Consider the following 20,526-nt stretch of genomic DNA (forward strand, 5'->3'; position numbering starts at 1 on the left):
GGCCAAAGTTGAACCATATACCTGACCCCACTTAGATGGATAAGATTTGGTTGTTGTTGTTAGTGGAATAAGACTTAGTTGTTATTGTTTTGAATGATAGAGATTAACTTCCCTGAAGCTGGCAAGATCAAATGTAATAACATCAATGATCAAAGTGTTGGATTAAGAGACGAAGTTGGAATTAGCTACTCAAGGCTATGATTTTATTCCTCTGTATTTCGATACTTGTCCTTGATTTTTTTTTATTACAGTTTGAATGTTCATTAAGTAGTTTTTTATTTTATTCTATGGTGAGCACTCCGATATGTTTAATGTTGCTGCCCAATTGTTGACACCATTAAATAAAGCTAGTCTACCTAAGCATTTTCTTGCAAATCACTTACAATTAAAAGAGAATAAGTTTAAATATAGTTTTGATCACTCTTTTTGTTTCGCTTACAATTTTGATGTCTTGATTTAATAATAATCATAACTAAGCATTCATTGGAAAAACTTCACATTATGTTTATGGTGTTTATCCTTCATGGTCTTCCTAAAGAGGACAGTCCTCTTAAAAGACTAGGCAATAGTGAATATGGACGATCCTCTTAAGGACCAGGCGTTAATAAATATACCATCCCTATAGTATAAGAGCTCATTAATCGTTTTCTCTGCACATCTTTACCAAATATCCTTATGGTTGGACTAGAGAAGTTGACTGGTTCATTCAAGAGACGAGGAAGGGCTTGCACATCTTTACCAAATATCCTTATGGTTGGACTAGAGAAGTTGAATGGATCATTCAGGAGACGAAGAAGAAGGGCCTGCATATACAGATTTTGAAGATAGCCCTAGCTGAGACAATTTACGCGATTTGGCGTGGCAGAAATGATATGTGTTTTTCACATAAAAGCATGGATCGTACTCTGAGTGAGAGAATTATATATAATGTGAAAATTAGGTGTAACATGTATAGCAAACTAAGCACAAAGATTCTGAATTATACTTAGAGTTAGTTATTTTGTCTTCCTTGGATCCTAGCGATCGGGTGTAATAACTGTTTTTGGATAATGAAAAAAGTTCACATTAACTCAAAAAAAAAAACCTCTTAAAGACCATGTGTCAATAAATATACCATCCCTATGGTACGAGAGCTCATTAATCGTCTTGTCTGCATATATTTACCTAGTGGAGGTCATGGACGTAGTTAAGGATCGAGCTAATTTCTATTATCTTATTGTAGAAAAGACATGCACAGTATGCATTTGTGGTTCTGTTTTCATGACTTTTTGAATAACATTGCTTATGTTACTAAAATCTTTTAGATTTTGAGCCAAAGGATGAACTTGAAACTGCACTTTGAATATAAGGAGTATTTGTATTTGAAAGCAACACGACATATCACCTCCTTAATGACTCTTGCTCATATTAATAATTCTACATTTTGTTTCTTTTAATTTACACCTCTTGGATTAAAGTTGGATTTTGGTGCTTCAGGTCACGTGACTAGCAATTCCTCGTTTTCCTTGAATTATCACCATCTAATTATCTCTCTTCTATCACTATTGTAGATGGATTTAAAGTTGAGGAAACTAAGATTGACCAAGTTTCACTTATTTCCCCGTTCTCTTTAAGCTTTCTTTAATTTATTTCTAATTGTCCCATAAATTTGATTTATATAAGAAAATTAACTAGTTCCTTAAACTGTATAATAACCTTTACTTTTGACTTTTTTTTTTCGCATGATCAAAGTACGAGGTAGATTATTGGAGTCATTATTGAATCTCGTAGTATTTACTATCTTCGTCCTTTCATTTTTACTATATGCATTGTCACTGAATCTTCTGATCTCCAAAATCGTCGCTTAGGTCATTCGAGTTTATCGAAATTGAAGAAAATGGTTAATGACCTTCATTAGCTAGAGTTTTTACAATGTGATTCTTGCCAATTAGAAAAACATGTTAGAATTTCTTTTTACAGAACGTTTTAATCACAAAGTTAAGTCTCTTTTTAATTTTGTTCATTTTGATGTTTAAGGGTCATACTGAAGTTCCTTCTATTTTAGAATAAACTTATTTTGTTACTTGTATTGATGATTTCTCTAGATGTAGTTGAGTATTTTTAATAAAAGACTGTTATGAGTTACAGGGCCGGCCCAATCGATGCAGAGGCCCCGTTCGAATTTTAAAAATGGGCCCAAGTTTAAAATATAAATATAATCACAAAGTTAAGTCTCTTTTTAATTTTTACAATGTGATTCTTGCCAATTAGAAAAACATGTTAGAATTTCTTTTTACAGAACGTTTTAATCACAAAGTTAAGTCTCTTTTTAATTTTGTTCATTTTGATGTTTAAGGGTCATACTGAAGTTCCTTCTATTTTAGAATAAACTTATTTTGTTACTTGTATTGATGATTTCTCTAGATGTAGTTGAGTATTTTTAATAAAAGACTGTTATGAGTTACAAGGCCGGCCCAATCGATGCAGAGGCCCCGTTCGAATTTTAAAAATGGGCCCAAGTTTAAAATATAAATATAATTATAATAATTAAAAAAGACACATAAAAATTACATTTATGTATTCATCAATAATATATTTAATTATAATTATTTTGAGTTTTGATCTATCTTAATTTTTGTATGTATTGAGTTTTTATTATAGCATTTGGATTTTTATTATAACTTTTTATTTATTTCGATTAATATTTATGAAAAAAAATTGGACCTTTTAAAAATTTGAGGCCTCCCAAAATTTGGGGCCCTGTGCTGTAGCACATCCTGCACATGCATAGGGCCGGCCCTGATGAGTTATTTAACACTTTAAATAATTTTTTATTCCTAAAGTATGACACAAATTGCCAAAATTATTCACATTTTGCTAATGATAATGCAAAATAATATTTCTCATTTTTTTAAAAATTCTTTCATGCACTTTAAAGGTACTATATGCCAATCTAGTTATCCTTACACACATCAACAAAAATTTTGTCGTTAAAAGAAAATATAGACATGTTGTTGATATTGCTCATATCCTTTTTCTTAAATGTCGATCTCTCTCTCTCAAATTCTTGGGTGATACTATTCTTACTTTAGGGTATTTAATAAATCATATGTCATATTCTGTTATGAATGATCAGGTTCCCCATTCTTTTTTGCACCCTATAGACCCCTTATATGTTGTTTCCACTCGTATTTATTTTGTTCATGATTTTCTTCATGTTGTGATAAGATATTTACTTATGCTATCAAACATGTCTTCCTTGATTACTCTTGTGTCCAAAAGGGATATATTGTTACTATCCCTTACACATCGCTTCTATACATCTGCAAATGTTGCATTTTTTATGGAAATACCATACTTTACCAACTCAAATGCTCCTCCAATTGATTTAGATCAAGTTTTCTTTATTCTTCATTTTGAGTTTATCAACTCCACTGATTTATCTTATGGTCAACCAATTGTGATAGATATGTCATCTTCAACCGAATTTCAACAATTGTTGAAGAAGTATGACATTACCTATGAGAGAAGATTTAGGACATGTGATTAAACTCATGTTATAAATGCTCCTACCCCACTCTAGTACCTCATATGTCTCCTAATTTGCTCGTTGTCATATGTAAAGATAATCGTTCAAGATGTAACCCTTATCCTTTTTATAATTATGTGTCTTGCCATAATTTGTCTTCAACCTACCATGATTTTGTTTCTACATTTACATATGTTTATATTCCTAAGACTATTCAAGAAGCATTGCTTCATCCAAGGTAGAGACATAACATACTTGATGAAGTATCAACATTAGAATTTAATTATTCTAAGGAGTCTATTCCCCTTCCACCTAGAAAATTTCTTACTGGTTGCATATGTGTATCTAATGTTAAGCCAGGCCTTGATGGGCATATACATCAATTGAAAGTCGATCTAATGACAAAGGAATATATTCAAGTACACAATCAAACTTAGATTGGAGTGATATTTTTTCACATGCTACAAAGTTGACATATGTTTGTCTCTTTATGAAGATCTCCTCCATGAAACATTGACCTCTATTTCAATTGGATATCTAGAATGCATTCATGCACGACGATTTGGAAGAGGATAATTACATTGAGCAACCCTTTTGGTTTATTTCTCAAAGGAGTGTAACCAGGTCCTTAAATTGCAAGAGTCTTTGTATGGCTTGAAACAACTACCTCAACATGATTTGGAAGATCTAGAAAAGTATTCCAATAAACTGGGAAAATCAGTTGTGAATAAATGACCGTGTGTGTGTTCGCGCACATGCACGAGTGTGTGTGTGCAATAATCCTATGGTGGAAATGAAAGTCGGCTTCTATATATTTTATCCTCCTATGAAAAATTGGATTGTGGTGATAATCTTTTCTTTAAAAAAATGACAGTCGTCTTCCATATATTTTGTCCTCCCACAAAAATTGGATTGAAAGAGAGGTACAAAAATGATTGATTATCATACACAAGTTTCAAGTGACCGATTTCACAAAAAATGAAGTTCCAACCATAGATGTTTCAACAATAGGAGCTCACACGCGGCATGGCCATGGCTCGATATAAGTGAGTGTTTGTATAGATTCTCACATAACAATTGATTTAATTAATTTATAAGTCAAAGTAACCTAGTTATCACATGTAAGCATTTTATTGGAAGTTTTTCTACCAAATCAACTTATTCTTTGTTAACTTTGGTGTCCAATTCACCTCAAATTCAGACAATGATTTGGTATTGGATTTAGAACCTTAAGTTACCTCAAAATATTCGTCATTTTGTTGATCATCATGCACGAGAAGTTTCCTACCAACTGTACACGGGCCACTCATCACATTTCAACAATGCCTCTTGTTATAGATGTGCTACAACTATTGAAACTATCTTACACACTCTTAGAAATTGTCCTAAGGCCATGTAAGTTTGGAACAATTTCAGTTTTCCATCTCACATTCATTTTTATGAGAATGATATGTATAATTGGATGAAAATTAATGTGGTTGTTAATCACAACTCTTTGTTTCGCAACTGTTGTTGGATGATTTGGAAATCTCGTAACGAAGAATCCTTTAAATGGAATTTGCTCTCTCTAGAATATTGTTAGCCAGATAACTACCCTTAGGATAAAAAATAATGGTGGCGACTCTCGATTTTTAAACCGGTTGCTACAGGTGGTTCTAATAAGGTATTAGCCCCTAGATTTGTTTCTTGGAACCCTCCCCCAGAGAATGTGATAAAGGTCAATGTAGATGGTAACTTCATTGGTAGTTCATGGCCATTCGACTTTGGTGGTCTTTTGAGAAACATTTTTGGAGGTTAAATCACAAGTTTCCTTGAAGTTGTGGTTTCACCTCTAATATTAATGTTGAACTTCAAGTCATTTCTCATGGTTTTGATAGTGCTTGGAATCATGGTTTCATGAATGTGATTTACGAGTCTAATTCTCAAACAATTTTTAAGTTAATTCAAAAGAGTGTGCCTTCTATTCATCCTCATGCCCCTTTGGTGAATTTATTCAATCTCTTATTCATAAAGGACGATAGCTTATCCTTCTTCACACCTAACACGAAGGATATGCTTGTGTTGATTAACTTCTTAAATTCACTTGTTCAAAAATTGAGAGTGTTTTCTATTTATCAATCTCCTTATTTAATATCTGTTTAGTAAGAATTCAATTCCAAAAACTTAATTTTCGATGATTTATTTTTTTATTGATAAAAAAGGTAAGCATTTTCATGTGTTATGAATTAAAAATTTAAATGATTTGGTTATTAAATTTAGACTTTTGTATTTTTTTTTATAATCAACTAATACTCAAAATTAATTTGTCAAAAAAACGTTAAATAAAAAAATCTGCAAAACGAGGTCGTTTCATTACTGTTTAGATTTTCTCCGTCTTATAAACCCTAAGTTAAATCCTCTTCTCTCGTTCCTCGACTCTACCCAGAACTCCGGCAACAACACCGTCGCAGCATTTCGGCTTCGCCACCTGCAATCCATCACAACTCACACACCTTCAACATCCACCTCCACCCCATTCTCCTTTTCAACTATACAAACACAGAAAAAAGAATGGAGGCTCCAGATGAAAATAACGAGATTGATGCGGCAACGGTACCATCGAACGAAAAGAACACAGAGTTGGAATCGAAACTGAAATTAAAGAAGAAACTGAAGATGAAGAAGAAGCTGGAGAAGGAAACGGAGAAAGCTCAAAAGCGCGGTGTTTGCTATTTGAGTCGCATTCCTCCTCATATGGATCATGTTAAGCTTCGACAACTTCTATCTCAATTTGGGGATATTCAGAGGATTTTTCTCGCTCCTCAAGGTCACACTCACTCTTCACACATAAAAACGTTTTCTTTTACTGCTTGGTTAGTTTTATAATTGATTTTTATTTGTTTTTTTTTTTTTTTATAATTTAACAGCGTCTTCTGCTAGAGTGCAAATTAAGCGGGCACGTGCATCTCAAAACCAAGCTTATTCGGAAGGGTGATTGTTTATTTTATTTGATTTTGAAATTGGACTGAATTGGCATCTGATTGAAGCTTTTAAGGTGGTTTGTTTTTATGTCGGTGCGTTTTGATGATTGAATTTTTGCTTTGTTATGGTGTAGATGGGTTGAATTCGCCAATAAATTTGTTGCCAAGAGGGTTGCCAATAATCTAAATGGTGAACAGATAGGTATTTGTTTGGCTCTAGAATGTTTTTTCATGTCTGTTTGCAATTGTTTGCAGTTGTTAGTTTTTGAATCGTATTGTGTTTGTCTAGGGGGAAGGAAGAGGTCATCTTTCTACTATGACCTTTGGAATATTAAGTACTTAAGCAAGTTCAAGTGGGATGATCTAACTGAAGAACTAGGTAACCACTTTATGATCAGTTCTTGATTTCATTTATTGAGGAATAAGCAGCTCAAGCTAAAGCTAAACATATTTGTTACAGCCTTCAAGAGAGCTACTCGGGAGCAAAAAGTGGCATTGGAACTTTCTGCTGCCAAGAAAGAGAGGGATTTCTATAAGTCCCAAGTTGATCAGTCACGTGCTTCGAATGCTATTGAGGAGAGGTTAAAGAAGGTACATATCTGTTTGTCTCTGCACTTGACCCAAACATAACACTAAATAAGTTATCATGCCATGACTTAATTCAATTTCAATACGTCCCCGTTAAGAAAATAAATGGGTAGCTCACTCTAGTCCATATCTGTTGATTTCCTTGGTTAATACAGGATTTTTTTTACTACCTTTGGCATTGGTTCGGTGACATAAAAAAAATAGAACTGTAACAGTGGTTTTCATTAAAGAAATAACTTATGTGTATTTTTTAAAATCAATTATTTATGGCTGCTCAGAAATTGGATAGCAATAGGAAAAGTTATCCAGTAATTGGAACTTGAAATTAGCAAGTGATGACTTTCATTGACTTTCTTTTTCGCCCACTCACCACATTCTTTCTGTATAAATCACCACATTCTTTCTGGATCGGTGACTTCACATTCCACAGAACACTAATGTATCATAAAATTTGATCCCTTTTTATTGTATGGTCCACGGCAATATTTTTCAGTTGTATAAAAAGAAAATACATTTCATCCTCTCTTTTACCTCAGTCAAAAAAAACCAATCATCCAGCAACTAAACCCATTTTTAGAAACCAAAACACCAAACAAACAGTAAAACAGAGAAAAAACTAGGGGAGGAACAGCATTTAAACCTCCACCAGCCACCTCTACTCAAAAAATAAAATTAGGAAGAAGAAAATAGAAAGGGATACGACTCCCTCGCCACCGCCACCACTGAATGATGGTCGGCATGCGTCCCCTTTCCTTCATGCCATCCTCTGAGATCGTGTCCTCTCATCATCGTTGTTGCTCTTCTCGTCAGCCACCACACCTCTTATCGCAAAGAGGGTTTCTGCCTCTCATCCATTTGTTGCGGTGTTCAAGATCTGACAAGTTCTCTGTTGACACCTACAAGATCAACGTAGCATCCAACCTATGTAGATGGGAAGGGTAGCCGTTCCCAAATATTTAACTCAGGCTGTGCGTTTTGGTCCTGAGGAGGCAAAAATGGTGGAGAAAAAGGGATAAATTTGGTGGAACTCTTTCATCTAAAGATTCAAAGATGATCTTGCATGGTGGAAGACCATCTCTAGTTGTGCATTGTAGCTAACACTTGTTTTAGAATATAAAAATATTGTTAACTTTTTCCTTAAATCCACAAGAACATGTGATTATTTACTTCTTTTTGCTTATGCTTTCATCACACTGGCTCACATAACATGCTTCACAAACATTTTTATTAGAAGTAAATTTAATAATCTTTTTATCTGTACTTTTCAAATTTCATTGAGTATTATCTATTATGTATATTGATGAATCACTTCATTTGGCTTGTGCAGAAGCAGAAGGTTCAACAAGACTCAGTACAAGTGGAAAAAGTGATTCGGCATTTCCCTCAAACAAAACCTATTGCTGCTGATGCTAAACAAAGTAAAACTGAACTGTCAAATGATTTTCTAGATACAGTAAGTATCAATTTCATTATTGATTGTCTCATTTTGTTTTGTTGTTGTTCTGTTATTTTTTATTTTTCATTAGATTTTAATTGAAGATTCTCCGCTTTGACCCTTGCAGGTATTTGGTGGCTCGTAATGCATGTGTTTATTCATTTGCAGTTTATCTAGGAAATATTTTTACTTTTTTATTCAGGTTTTGAAACTGGAAATCAAAGTAATATGTATACATAACAGGCAATTATGTCAACTTGTTGAAAATTTTAAATTGTGCAAAACTTGGTTTTCCATGCATTGATTTGCCCCTATTACAAAATATCAAGTTTTGAACTGTAAACTTTAAATCTTTTGTTGTTGAACAATACGAAGACTTTGATTCCAATTTAATGTTATTTGATTTTGAATATATCAATCTGCACCTCTCTCTTTTGCACCATCTTCCATCGGCCTTGATCTATGTAATTTTGGATCTAATTGTGGACGTTGACGAAGAAATGTAAGTGGTTATGGTAGGGGATGTCGTTTCTCTCCTATTCAACTGTAGCCGGTTTTAAATTTGATCAACTAGCTTCTACTTGATGTCATCATTTTAATCAAAATTTTCAAAGCCACAATTCCTTCAAATTGTAATAAGTTTTCTACAAATTACTTACAAGTCTCTACTATGGTCTGAGTTCCTAGAGGTTATGGCCCTCTTACCTTAGGTTGTGGTCACTCCATATAACATCATATAATAAGTATTTAAAAATTATTATACAATGTTCAGATATGTTCCTTTAAAATTTGATCGGAAGACCGCCTCAGACATGTGGAGTTACAATATTAATATTCCCACTTTTCAGATCTAGTACATGATTATCTAATCTTTTACTTTTGATTCTTTGGTTGCTCCATCTTGTTGATCCCGAGTTTCTACTCCTGAATAAAAATGATAAATAATATGATGTGAGAACTAATTCATTAGTGTATTTTCTATTAAGAACCTCAAATTCTACTCAATAAATTCCTATCATGTCTTTAACCCCTGGGTATCTCGACTTGTTAACATTTTGATAAGTTCTTATATGAGTTTCCGAGAACAATTATCATTTTGTTCTAATCTGAGTTCGGGTAGTTTAAGTCCAAGTGTTTAGATCCTCGAACGTGAAAATAATTCAATGATCTAAACATATTCTTTCAGTTTTTTATTATAAATCATTTTGAAAAAAAATTATACTTAAATATAAGTCGTTTTATAATTCCAATGAATAATTAATGATATTTTTTCTATTATATCTTTAAATATTTAATATTGTCTTTCTTTTCAATTATGTAAATTTATCTTCCATATGTTATTAATAAAGGACAATTTTATAAAAACCTTCATAATTTCCCATTTTTATATAATAATTATATATTTTTTAAATACATGTGAAAAGTCCAAAATAATTTATAATAAAAAACGGAAATAGTATTTAACAAGTGAGCATGAGCCTAATAATTAGAGCTGACCTAACAAGTCATTTTTGGATTCGTGACACAATGGTCACCATGATAAATTGAATACATATTTTATTTTGATAAGGTTAAAGATAAATTAACTATATAAATAGTGCTCTGCTTATCATGACTCATTTGTCTCGTAGTATAAACGAGACTGATTCTATTATTTTCACTTAGTCCTAAAAATGATCTTGTTTGTTATATAGGGGTGGGAATAGGCCAGACCGGCCTACAGGGGCCTATGGTCTAGCCTATATAAGGTCAGACCAGACCGGACTTATTTAACAAAAAAGTAAGGCTTAGGTTTTTTTAAAAGCCTATTTAATAAAATAGGTCATGCTTAGGCTATTAAGAAAAGCCTATGAAGCCTTATAGGTCGGTATATATTTTCATGTCTATTAAAAATAAGCTAAATACATCAGCCTATATTTGCATGTATATTAGAAAAAAGACTAAATAGGAAAGCCTATATATGCATATATATTAGAACAAAGACTAAATAGGTCGGTCTATATATGCATATATAACACGACTTATAAGGTTTCTTAAATACTATGGATTAATTGAAAACCATAATGAAAAATAGGCTTTTAAATAGGCTTTCAGGCTATACCAGACTTTTAAAAAGGTCAGGCCAAACCAAAAAAGAGAGCCTATTATAGGCCACAGGCCAGACTCAGGTCTTTCAAGTTTATCATAGACCAGGCCCAGACCTTATAAAACCTAGCCTAACCTAGCCTATTTTCACCCCTATTGTTATATGTATATATGTCTGTATGTGTAAGTAGTTAATTGAAGAGAAATGCTATAGGGTACACCATATTGTTACACCGTATCCTTCTTACACCGTAGCTATATTTAATATTTTGCCATTGACTCAAATTTCAATGCACAAAAAATAATAAAATAAGGTAAAAAGTGAATTGTATTGTATTTATATACGGTGTAGTGTTAAATTGAGATGTAAGGATAGCATTTCTCTTAATTGAACAATTAATTTATATATAGCTACAAAACATAAGTAACCCGTATCTAGCAGTTATTAAATTTACTACAATTTAATGTTTGTCAACATGTTTTATGCCATAAATAATTACTTGAGTTAGGGACTTCAATCACAAGGATGTCATTAATTCTCATACTTGTATTAAGGTTAATCATGACATGGACACTTTTTTTTTTTTTTTTAAGTTTAAGATATTTAATTTACTAATATGATTCTAGATTTACAAGGAAGTGCCTTTCATCAGTTCATGAATAAAATATAAGATCAATGAAAATTCCTATATAACTATCAACAAGTACAATACTCGTCCAGTTGACACAGGATTTCATTAAGCCAAAAGGTTTGACTTCAATAAAATGTTTTCTTTTATGGTCAAGACAATCATCATAATCTTGACCATTGCTCTCTCCTACAAACAATTCCTTTATCAATGGACTTCTGAGGAAGAATTATATATGCAACAACCTTAAGTTTTTAAAAGAAATGACCTAGAGTGAGTGTTAAGCAACCAATAGTAGAAACTCTGCAATATGCAACTATCACACGCATCCTATGCTTTCAACAAGGTGTATCAATTAGTTGTTAAAAGAATCTTAATATAATCGCATAATATTATTAACTTTGACCTAAAATTCTACCTTGCTCTCTAATCCACAATTCGTAATATAGTTCGAGAACTTGTGTTCTCATCTTTGAACCAAATCTAATTTCTTGGTGGTCAAGAAAGCAACTAATTGTTGCTACGTCAGGCAATGAGGCTGAGTACACGAGTGTTGCTCAAGCCACAACTGATATCTTGTAGGTTCAAACTCTATTATAAGAGCTATATGTTTCTTTCTCTTCATTAGTGATGTGTTGTGACAATCATCCAATTGTCTTTCTTTCTCACAATTATATTCTTCATAGGACTAATCATATGGAAATTGACCCTTCTTTATCAGATAGAAGGTGTTTGCAAAGTAATTCACTGTGAGGCACATTTCTGGCTCTAATCAGTCTATGTCTACAATCATCTCTAATGATCACACCAATATTCCATTAGTCTATGCTCTTATATTCTTAAACAATTCCATGACTTTCTAGTTCTTGACTCTCGAGAAATCTACTTATTTTCTAAGCACTTCTTGTTCCTAGTAGCACACCAAGTTCCATAACATTCAGTAAAACAAAAAGTATCGTGATTGCAAGCCATATAAAAGTACAGTTTGATGCTCTCTAGATCACCTCCAAATCTGAAAATATATAGAACCAAATTTAGCATGTCCTCGAGTTTCTGATAAAAAACAGTAGGCATAACATCTTATCTTGATACAGCCTATCTTGATACAGCCGTAATTCTCAACACATTAGAGATGATTCAATCTTAACCGCATCAAAAACTTCCTCTTTCTCTTTCCTCCTCAAACTCAAACCAATTTCAAAAGAAGTTAATCATGACTATGACCTTGGCAATGACATGTTTCTCAAGTGAGCTTTTCACCATAATCAATAATAATTTCTAACCTGGAGTGTCTGTCATAGGTAGTACCTACTCAGAAAATTACTGTGTCGTAAGAAGGCCTTTGACTGAAAGGAAAACAACGGAACGATACAAGCAAATAAAACCCCGGCATAGAACGAATTGATAATGGAATTTAACATAACAGGCAACGATTGAAACATTCACTAACACTTATCTACTATTCAGTCAAATTTGTCACAAGAAGGCCTTTAAGATTAAAACTATACATGAAATTGAAGTGCTATAAGAAAGCTCCATGTCAAGTCTAAAAGAGTACACTCAGTTTTCCAGAGATAGATGCACAAAAGGATTGGATTCAGAGTTTTTTTCCTCAAAATCAGCTGCAACATCCACCTCCTGCAGCAGCAGCTCCATCTCTGCCTCCTGTTTGGCCTTGTGGACGTCCATAGCCAATTTTTATACCACATGTCTGCAATTGAAGATTCATTGAAAAAGTTAGCCATAACGAAACATAATTTTTATTCTTTTAAGCGAACACAAATTAGACTCTACTTCACATAAAATTTCTAAAAACTAATCTCTAAATTAATTTATCTGAAAATCACTGATTCTTCATCTTAAACATGCGGCCCACCGCATGGACTTTGATTTATAAACCATTTGCTATATAGGGTGTGGCATGGGACCAATGTGATCATCAAAACTAATTTCACATATATTTTTCACATGGAGCTGACAGTAGACAGGTTACCTCATTGGAGACATCAAAAACACCATCCTGGATGTTCTGAAGAATCTTTGCAGCAGTCTTTATGAAAGCCTGCAGAATAAGCACAAGGTTACTTTTGATGGTAACCAAAATCATAATATTCTTGAGGCTACCATATATTTATGCTGCACCTTTCTTGCTATCGTTTGAGATTAATCACCTCTTCCACATTTTGCGCTGTCTTGGCAGAAGCCTCCATGAATAAAAGTCCATTTTCCTTTGCAAATTGCTCTCCCTCCTCTGTGCTGACTGCCCTACGGTGAGACAGATCGCCCTTGTTGCCTATGAGTGTGATTGTCATGTTAGGATTGGCATGCTGCCGCGCATCTTCTAGCCAACTTGCTAAATGATTAAAGGTTTCTCTCCTGATCAAAAAAAGAATTTTCTAGTTTTCAGTTGAAGGCGTGATTTGAAAAATAAGCAAACCTCGTAAAGTCATAAAAGGACGGGACTGGACATAAATTGATTTGTTTATATGGAACAGAAGTGTACATTATTTTGGGGCCCACAACAAAGGAAAAAGGGATGCGTACTCCTAAAATTTGGATTGGATTTAATTGAACCCTACAAAACTGACTTATAAGATGATGATTCTCCCATTAATAAACACATTTATTTAGGCTTTTGCTCATTCAATATAGGACTTTCAATACACACCCACTCATGCCTAGGACTGGACATGTGAAGTTTGATATGATTGTGGGTGACCCAAAAATCTTGGACGGGATCTTATACTATCTTAATTTTGGTTGGATCTAACTCTTACAAAGATGGCTTGTAAAGTGAAGGATGTCTCCCACTTATAAACACATTTTTCAAGTTATATATCCTCCAATGTGCGACTCTCAACGCATACCATATTTATTCATAAACTTGAGAGAGAAAAATACCATGAAAACATCCTGCTTGCAAGTTGCAACCAGCAGAACTAGAACACCTCAGATGAGGGATTAGAAAATCATATAAGACGGTTTGAACTTTATTTTGATAAGAAACTAAACCATGAATGTTCTAGACTTGAAAGTCAGAAGAATTGAAACTTTCAAATAGGAAAACCAACAATAACAAAAGATAAGAGATATGCAGCATTTCACTTCATAACTATGATTATTGATTGGAAAAACAACAGTTGAGATTTTAACAGCACGCGCATATATTTTTCAATCAATGGGAGTCAAATCTTTTGTATACATTGTGAATATCAACATAATCAAACATTTAGCATTCATCAGAGTGGCAAATATCATGCAAAGTGCACATAGAAAAGCGAGGATATAAAGTTAGCTATTATTATAAAGATGCAAATCATGATTGTGTCAAAGGAACAATTACACCACCCACCTTGTAATGTCGTAAACTAGAAGTGCCCCTGCTGCTCCTCTGTAGTAAGATCTAGTGATGGATCTAAAAGATTCTTGCCCAGCCTACAATTAAACAACGTACTCTGCATCAGTAGTTGAGTCGTACTGAAAACTACAACCGTATTCTACAAATACACTTCCATTTGGACCAATATCAAATTAAATGAGTGCCAAATGTAATTTCTTTGAGAGGAATAATTACAAATTTTAGGACAATCTTGCTGAAATGTTGCATAAATAGAAAGAAAATTAAGCAGTACCGCAAATAGAGAAGTTTTAAGTAACCTATGGAGTAAATAGTAGGTTGTGTGTTATCTGCTTGAACAAATTCAAGCAATATGTGACCCAAAACCCTTTAGATTTCAAGAGTATATCTCTTCTACCAAGTCTTTTTCTACTAAGTAGAATCGGGTACATGAAATAGTAGACATCATAAAATCTTGTAGTATATTAGGTCTATGGATAAATTACATCTCATTGTTGTCAATTGCAGATAGTGGAAAATAGAGGTTTGTTTGAATTCTGCTACGCAACACTGCTATAGTGGCCACCTTAGCTACAATTTCACAATATTTAGTACGAAGCGGACAATAGTGATTTGATCAAATTCTGCTATGCAATAAAGCCTTTACAGCTGCTATTCAACAACACTGATCTACTTTTGATACGTTAAGACTCACTTTTTATTACTTAGGGACAAATTTGGAACCTTGTTCCAATATCTATTAGCATGTTAGGTTTGGCTTTTTGAAGAGAGTCAAACACAATTCTAGAGGTGTAGAATTGATTCTAGAGTGATTTTAGATATTTGGTTCTTCTAAAGTAGAATTGATTATGCCTCCAGAATTGATTCTACTAGAAGCTAGAATTTGTAGTTTCTGAGTTTAAACGATTTTACATTGAAATTGAAATTTGTTGTTCAACTTATAAACGTATGCCTTTAAATAAATTTATGTTCACCAAACAACAAAATATATAATGCAAACTTATGAAACATTCAAACCCAATAATCACATAGTTCGAGTTCTAATTCATACCTTTAAATAAATTAATATCATATCCAACCAAAATAACAATATAATTCAAAAATAGAAAAATAAAATTCTAGAGAAACAGATAGAGAAACTGACAGTATCCCATATCTGAAGCTTAATCGGCCGTGAATCAATGGTGAGCATACGAGCACCAAACTCAACACCAATAGTGAGATCATGAACAGGTTGAACCTCTTGTCGGTGAACTGAAGGAGCAGGCAAGATTTCCCTACACCTGCACCGTACAGAATAAAAACCCAAACTTGGAATCAGAATCAGAGACCCAATTCAGAAATAAGAAAAGGGTAGAGGCTAACTAACGAACCTGTGTCGCCGATGATGATATACTTGAAGAGATAGTCGTACGACATGGTTATGTATAAAACGGCGTCGTTTAGAGGGATTTAGAAGAAGGTGAAGAAGAACAAGTTAGCGTTTTATGGATGGTTTGAGTGATGATATTGACGATGATGGTGGATTTTGAATCCCAATCGAAAAAAAGAAGGTGACGTATGATAGGTGCATGAGAAAGCAACATCTGCGATATCATACTGCTAATTTATTTGTTTTTATGTTTATTTTATTTTATTTTTGTCTTTATAATTTAATTAATTTCGAGTTTAATAGACATCCAACTACAATATAAAATAGTGGGATGTATTGACGTGCACGAGGTAAATATTTAAATATTATTTATATTATTTAAAGTATTATATTTATTATTTAAAATAATATATGGATTATTCAAAATAGTATAAATATTACTTAGAATAATAAATAAATTATTCAAAATAGTTAAAATTCGATATTATTCAAAATATTGTAAATATTACTCAGAATAATGTACTTATTACTGACAATTAATAATTACTCATAATTAATAAATTTGTACAAATAATGCATATATTATTCATGGATTATACATCAACCTGACCCCAAAATGGTTTTTCGTTGTCGTCTAATAAAGTACCATCACTCCTATTTTATATCATTAATTTTAAAATATTAGGATAATTTGGCGAAATATACAATATTACATTGAAAATTACATGGTTAGTGTATCTTTTATTTTCTCTTCAATTTTATACAATGTTATTAAAAAATTTACAATTTTATGTGGGTCGTTGTATTTCATTCTGTCTTCAATTAGAATAGTTATTTTTTGTTTTAGTTGGGTCTCTGTGTGGCTTATTTTATGTTCTCTTTGGATAAAAAAAATTGTATCTTGGTTGTTTGTTCTTCTTTCCTCCTAGCTATCTGGTCTTTCTACTTTATTCAACTCTCGTAAAGAACAAGAGAATGATCGATAAAGGAACAAAACTAAGCTTTGTGTAGATCTACCTTGTGAATCCTTTCCTCCCAACCTGAAAATACTAATAAATATGATGGTTAATGAAAACATCAAGAAACAAGATCAACAACATCAATAAGGATGTTATCGTGACAAAAGAGATATTATTAATATCAAGTTTCAACAAAGGACTCAAATTTTTGCATATGGGATGATGATGTCAAAGAAGCTTACAAAGAAAAATAACATGTTATATTGGTAAAAATAATTATCAAATAAGTATATTCACGAGTTATCTCTAAATGATGGTCTAATTGGGATTTGGTGTGATCCTACATGTATTAAAATAGTTGAGTTTGAAACATGATTGTGTTGTGTTGAGATATAATTCAAGTTAGTTAGTTACTTAGTTAGCTTGTTAGTTAGTTGGTTGGGCTACAAGTAACCTACTTGTATATATACATAGTGTAATTCAGTTTTAAAAACAGCCACAATTCAATACAATTACTTTTCATTCTCTCTCTATCTCTCATTCTTTTCTCACACAAGTGCATCACACACTAAAAAATTAATATTTAGAGCTTCTAGTTCGTTTTTCTTTATCGTGTTCTCAAGAACTACATGTCAGTGACCGTGTTTCTAGGGATCGTGAATTGCACTTGTTGTAAAGATGAACAGTAATAATGAAATCCTTGTTCGGTTTTCAAGAAACCCTATAAGTGGTTATTAGATTGAAATGTGTTCTGCACATTCATTGATTCAATCTCAAAGAGATTTCTGTTACAATACTGTTACATTGCATGACTGGTTTTCTTCAACAACTATCATACTAAGAGTATATCTAATATACTACTCCTATCAATTTACATAGAACACAATACAAGGCACAAGCCCAATGATACAAGTAAGCCCAACACCTGAATGTTGACTAAGTCACCATTCTGTTTTACTCTAATACTTCCCCTCAAGTTCAAGGTGGTGGTAGGGGCACGAGTTTGACCTTGTTCCTTAGTTCTTGGAAGGAAGCACTTGGAAGAGGTTTAGTCATGATGTCTGCCAATTGTGCTGAAGCATGTACATGTTGAATTTTAAGCTTCTTAGCCATGACTCTTTCCCTTACAAAGTGGATGTCAAGCTCAATATGTTTTGTCCTAGCATGGAGGATAGGATTATGTGATAAGAGCACTGGACTCAAGTTGTCACACAGTAGAGTGGGAGGGAGGTACTTAATTTTCAGTTCAGCAAGAAAGGATTGAAGCCAAAGTAACTCAGTTGTTGTGTGTGCCAGTGCCCTGTACCCAGCTTATACACTTGATCTGGCCACAAGAGTCTGCTTCATGGAACTCCATGAGATGAGATTTGGGCCAATAAAGATGCAAGTACCAGATGTAGATCTTCCATCATCTGGATCATTAGCCCAATCTGAGTCACTATAGGCCCTGATGATCTTGATTAGGAACAACTGGCGACATCAACATTCCATGGGTTGTAGTTCCACTTAGATATCTGAGGATTCTTTTAACCATGCTCCAATGGCTGTCAAGAGGATTGGCCATAAATTGACAGGCCTTGTTGACACAAAAGGAAATATCAGGTCTGGTAAGTGTAACATACTGCAGAGCTCCCACAATTGAGCGATACAAGAGAGGATCCTGCATAGTGTCAGTGCCAAATTTACTAGGTTTATAGTGACTATACATAGGAGCTGCAATTCCATTGGCTTCCTCCATGTGAACCTTGTTGAGCAGATCCCTGATATACTTTGTTTGTGTGAGGATTAATGAGCCATTTGCTTGGTATTTTACTTCCAGACCAAGAAAGTATGTTGGCTTCCCAAGTTTCTTGAGGGCAAATTTATCATGAAGATTAGATATCGGCTTGTGAATTAAAGTAGAGGAAGTGCCTGTGATCAGAATATCATCAACATAAACAAGTACGTTGATTTTAATACCTTGCTGATCATAGATGAATAAAGAGTGATCACATCTGCTTGTAACAAATCCAAACTGAAACAAGGTTTTGTGAAGCTTCTCATACCAGGACCTAGGTGCGTGTTTGAGTCCATATAGTGCCCTGTTAAGTTTGCATACTATGGATTTGTTGGCATTCTCAAAGCCTGGTGGTTGCACCATATAGACTTCTTCAAGGGCTCCATTCAAGAAAGCATTATTGATGTCAATTTGTTGAACATCCCATTTGTATGTCAAGGCAAGTGTGAGAAGTACTTTGATGGTGGCTGGTTTAACCACGTGGAAAAAGTCTCATGGTAGTAAAATCCATATTGTTGATTGAAGCCCTTGGCAAAAAGTCTAGCTTTGTACTTGTTGAGAGAGCCATCTGAGTTCTCCTTGACCCTAAATATCCATTTGCAGCCTATGGCTTTTCTGTGAGAGGGAAGAGAATTGAGCGTCCGAGTGTTTTTGGCAAGAAGAGCATTATATTCTTGCTCCATAGCTTTTAGCCAATGAGGTTGAGCTATGGCTTGTTTGACTGTAGTAGGTTCAATCAAAGCTAAATATGCTTTAGTTTTAAGATTGCTTGTTTTACCTCTAGTGACCATAGGATGCTTGTTGACAACTAAAGAGGGTTGTGGAGTAGTGTCATGAGTAGATGCAGATAAAGTAATATCAAGATAATTGACAATATGAGAGTTGTTATGAGATAAAAGAGCAAAATTATAATCAAGATTGGCACCTGTGGTTACTGAGTCATGTTGAGGAGAGATAATAGGTTGCTCAATTTGAGGAGACTGCTCATGTTGTAGAGATAAGTCAGACTGTTTATTAGGAATTTCCACAGTTTGTGGCACAATTTCAGGTAATTCCTGATGGGTAATAACTGGTGATGGGCCTGACCTGATGCGGACTTGTCTAATATTGGAATCAGACTCATTGTGCATTTGTACAGACTGTGTAGGTCTAGTGTGTAATGACAGGTTGTTTCCAGTACTATCACAGTCTTGTGGAGTGTATGTGGGACATAGCAAGCGAGGCCCAGGTAAAGATTTAGATGTATGACTTTGACCAGTGGAAACTGAGGTGTTGACTGTAGTGGAATAAGGAAATCTATGTTCCTCAAAAATTACATCTTCAGATGTGTAAAACCTCCCTTCTTTGCTCAAACATTTATAACCTTTGTGAAGAGGTAATATCCCTAGGTAAGTGCACTCAGAGCTTCTGACTTGAAGTTTGTTTTTGTTAAAGGGCCTAAGATGAGGGTAGCATGCACAGCCAAAAACCCTTAGGTTTTGATATTCAGGGAGCTTGTTGAATAGAGCATGATAGGGGGAAGAATATATAGGATAGGTAGAGGTAGGCAGTATGTTCAGTAGATAAATAGATGTTGTAAAATTGTGATCCCAAAACTCTATGGGAAGGCTAACATGAGCCAAGAGAGTCAGCCCCATTTCCACAATGCTTTTGTGTTTCCTTTCAACAGTCCCATTTGGATGGGAAGTATGAGGGCAAGTTAACTTGTGAATTATGCCAAGTCATTTAAGTACTTGGTGAATGGCCTAAACTCACCTCCAAAGTCAGATTGAACATCCTTGATAGAGGTATGGAATTGAGTTTGAAAATAGGCACAATATTTTTTGAAAATTAACAATGCATCAAATTTCTGTTT

The 20,526-nt window shown here is 33.7% G+C and overlaps 1 protein-coding gene and 1 pseudogene across 1 annotated transcript; one reads left to right on the plus strand and one right to left on the minus strand.

Annotated features, from left to right (window-relative positions):
* Positions 1–5,858: 5,858 nt before the first annotated feature.
* On the plus strand, positions 5,859–8,775 carry LOC131624315 (pre-rRNA-processing protein ESF2-like). The gene is made up of 7 exons (XM_058895262.1): positions 5,859–6,314; positions 6,415–6,478; positions 6,603–6,670; positions 6,758–6,847; positions 6,929–7,059; positions 8,384–8,509; positions 8,619–8,775. Exons 1-7 carry the CDS (start codon positions 6,059–6,061, stop codon positions 8,634–8,636), a joined length of 753 nt encoding a protein of 250 aa, XP_058751245.1. The 5' UTR covers positions 5,859–6,058; the 3' UTR covers positions 8,637–8,775.
* A 3,824-nt stretch (positions 8,776–12,599) lies between these two features.
* Positions 12,600–16,126, minus strand: LOC131624357 (ras-related protein RABB1b-like; annotated as a pseudogene).
* Positions 16,127–20,526: the final 4,400 nt, after the last annotated feature.

This window comes from Vicia villosa, unplaced genomic scaffold (genome assembly GCF_029867415.1).
Source record: "Vicia villosa cultivar HV-30 ecotype Madison, WI unplaced genomic scaffold, Vvil1.0 ctg.000114F_1_1, whole genome shotgun sequence".
Taxonomy (NCBI): Eukaryota; Viridiplantae; Streptophyta; class Magnoliopsida; order Fabales; family Fabaceae; genus Vicia; species Vicia villosa.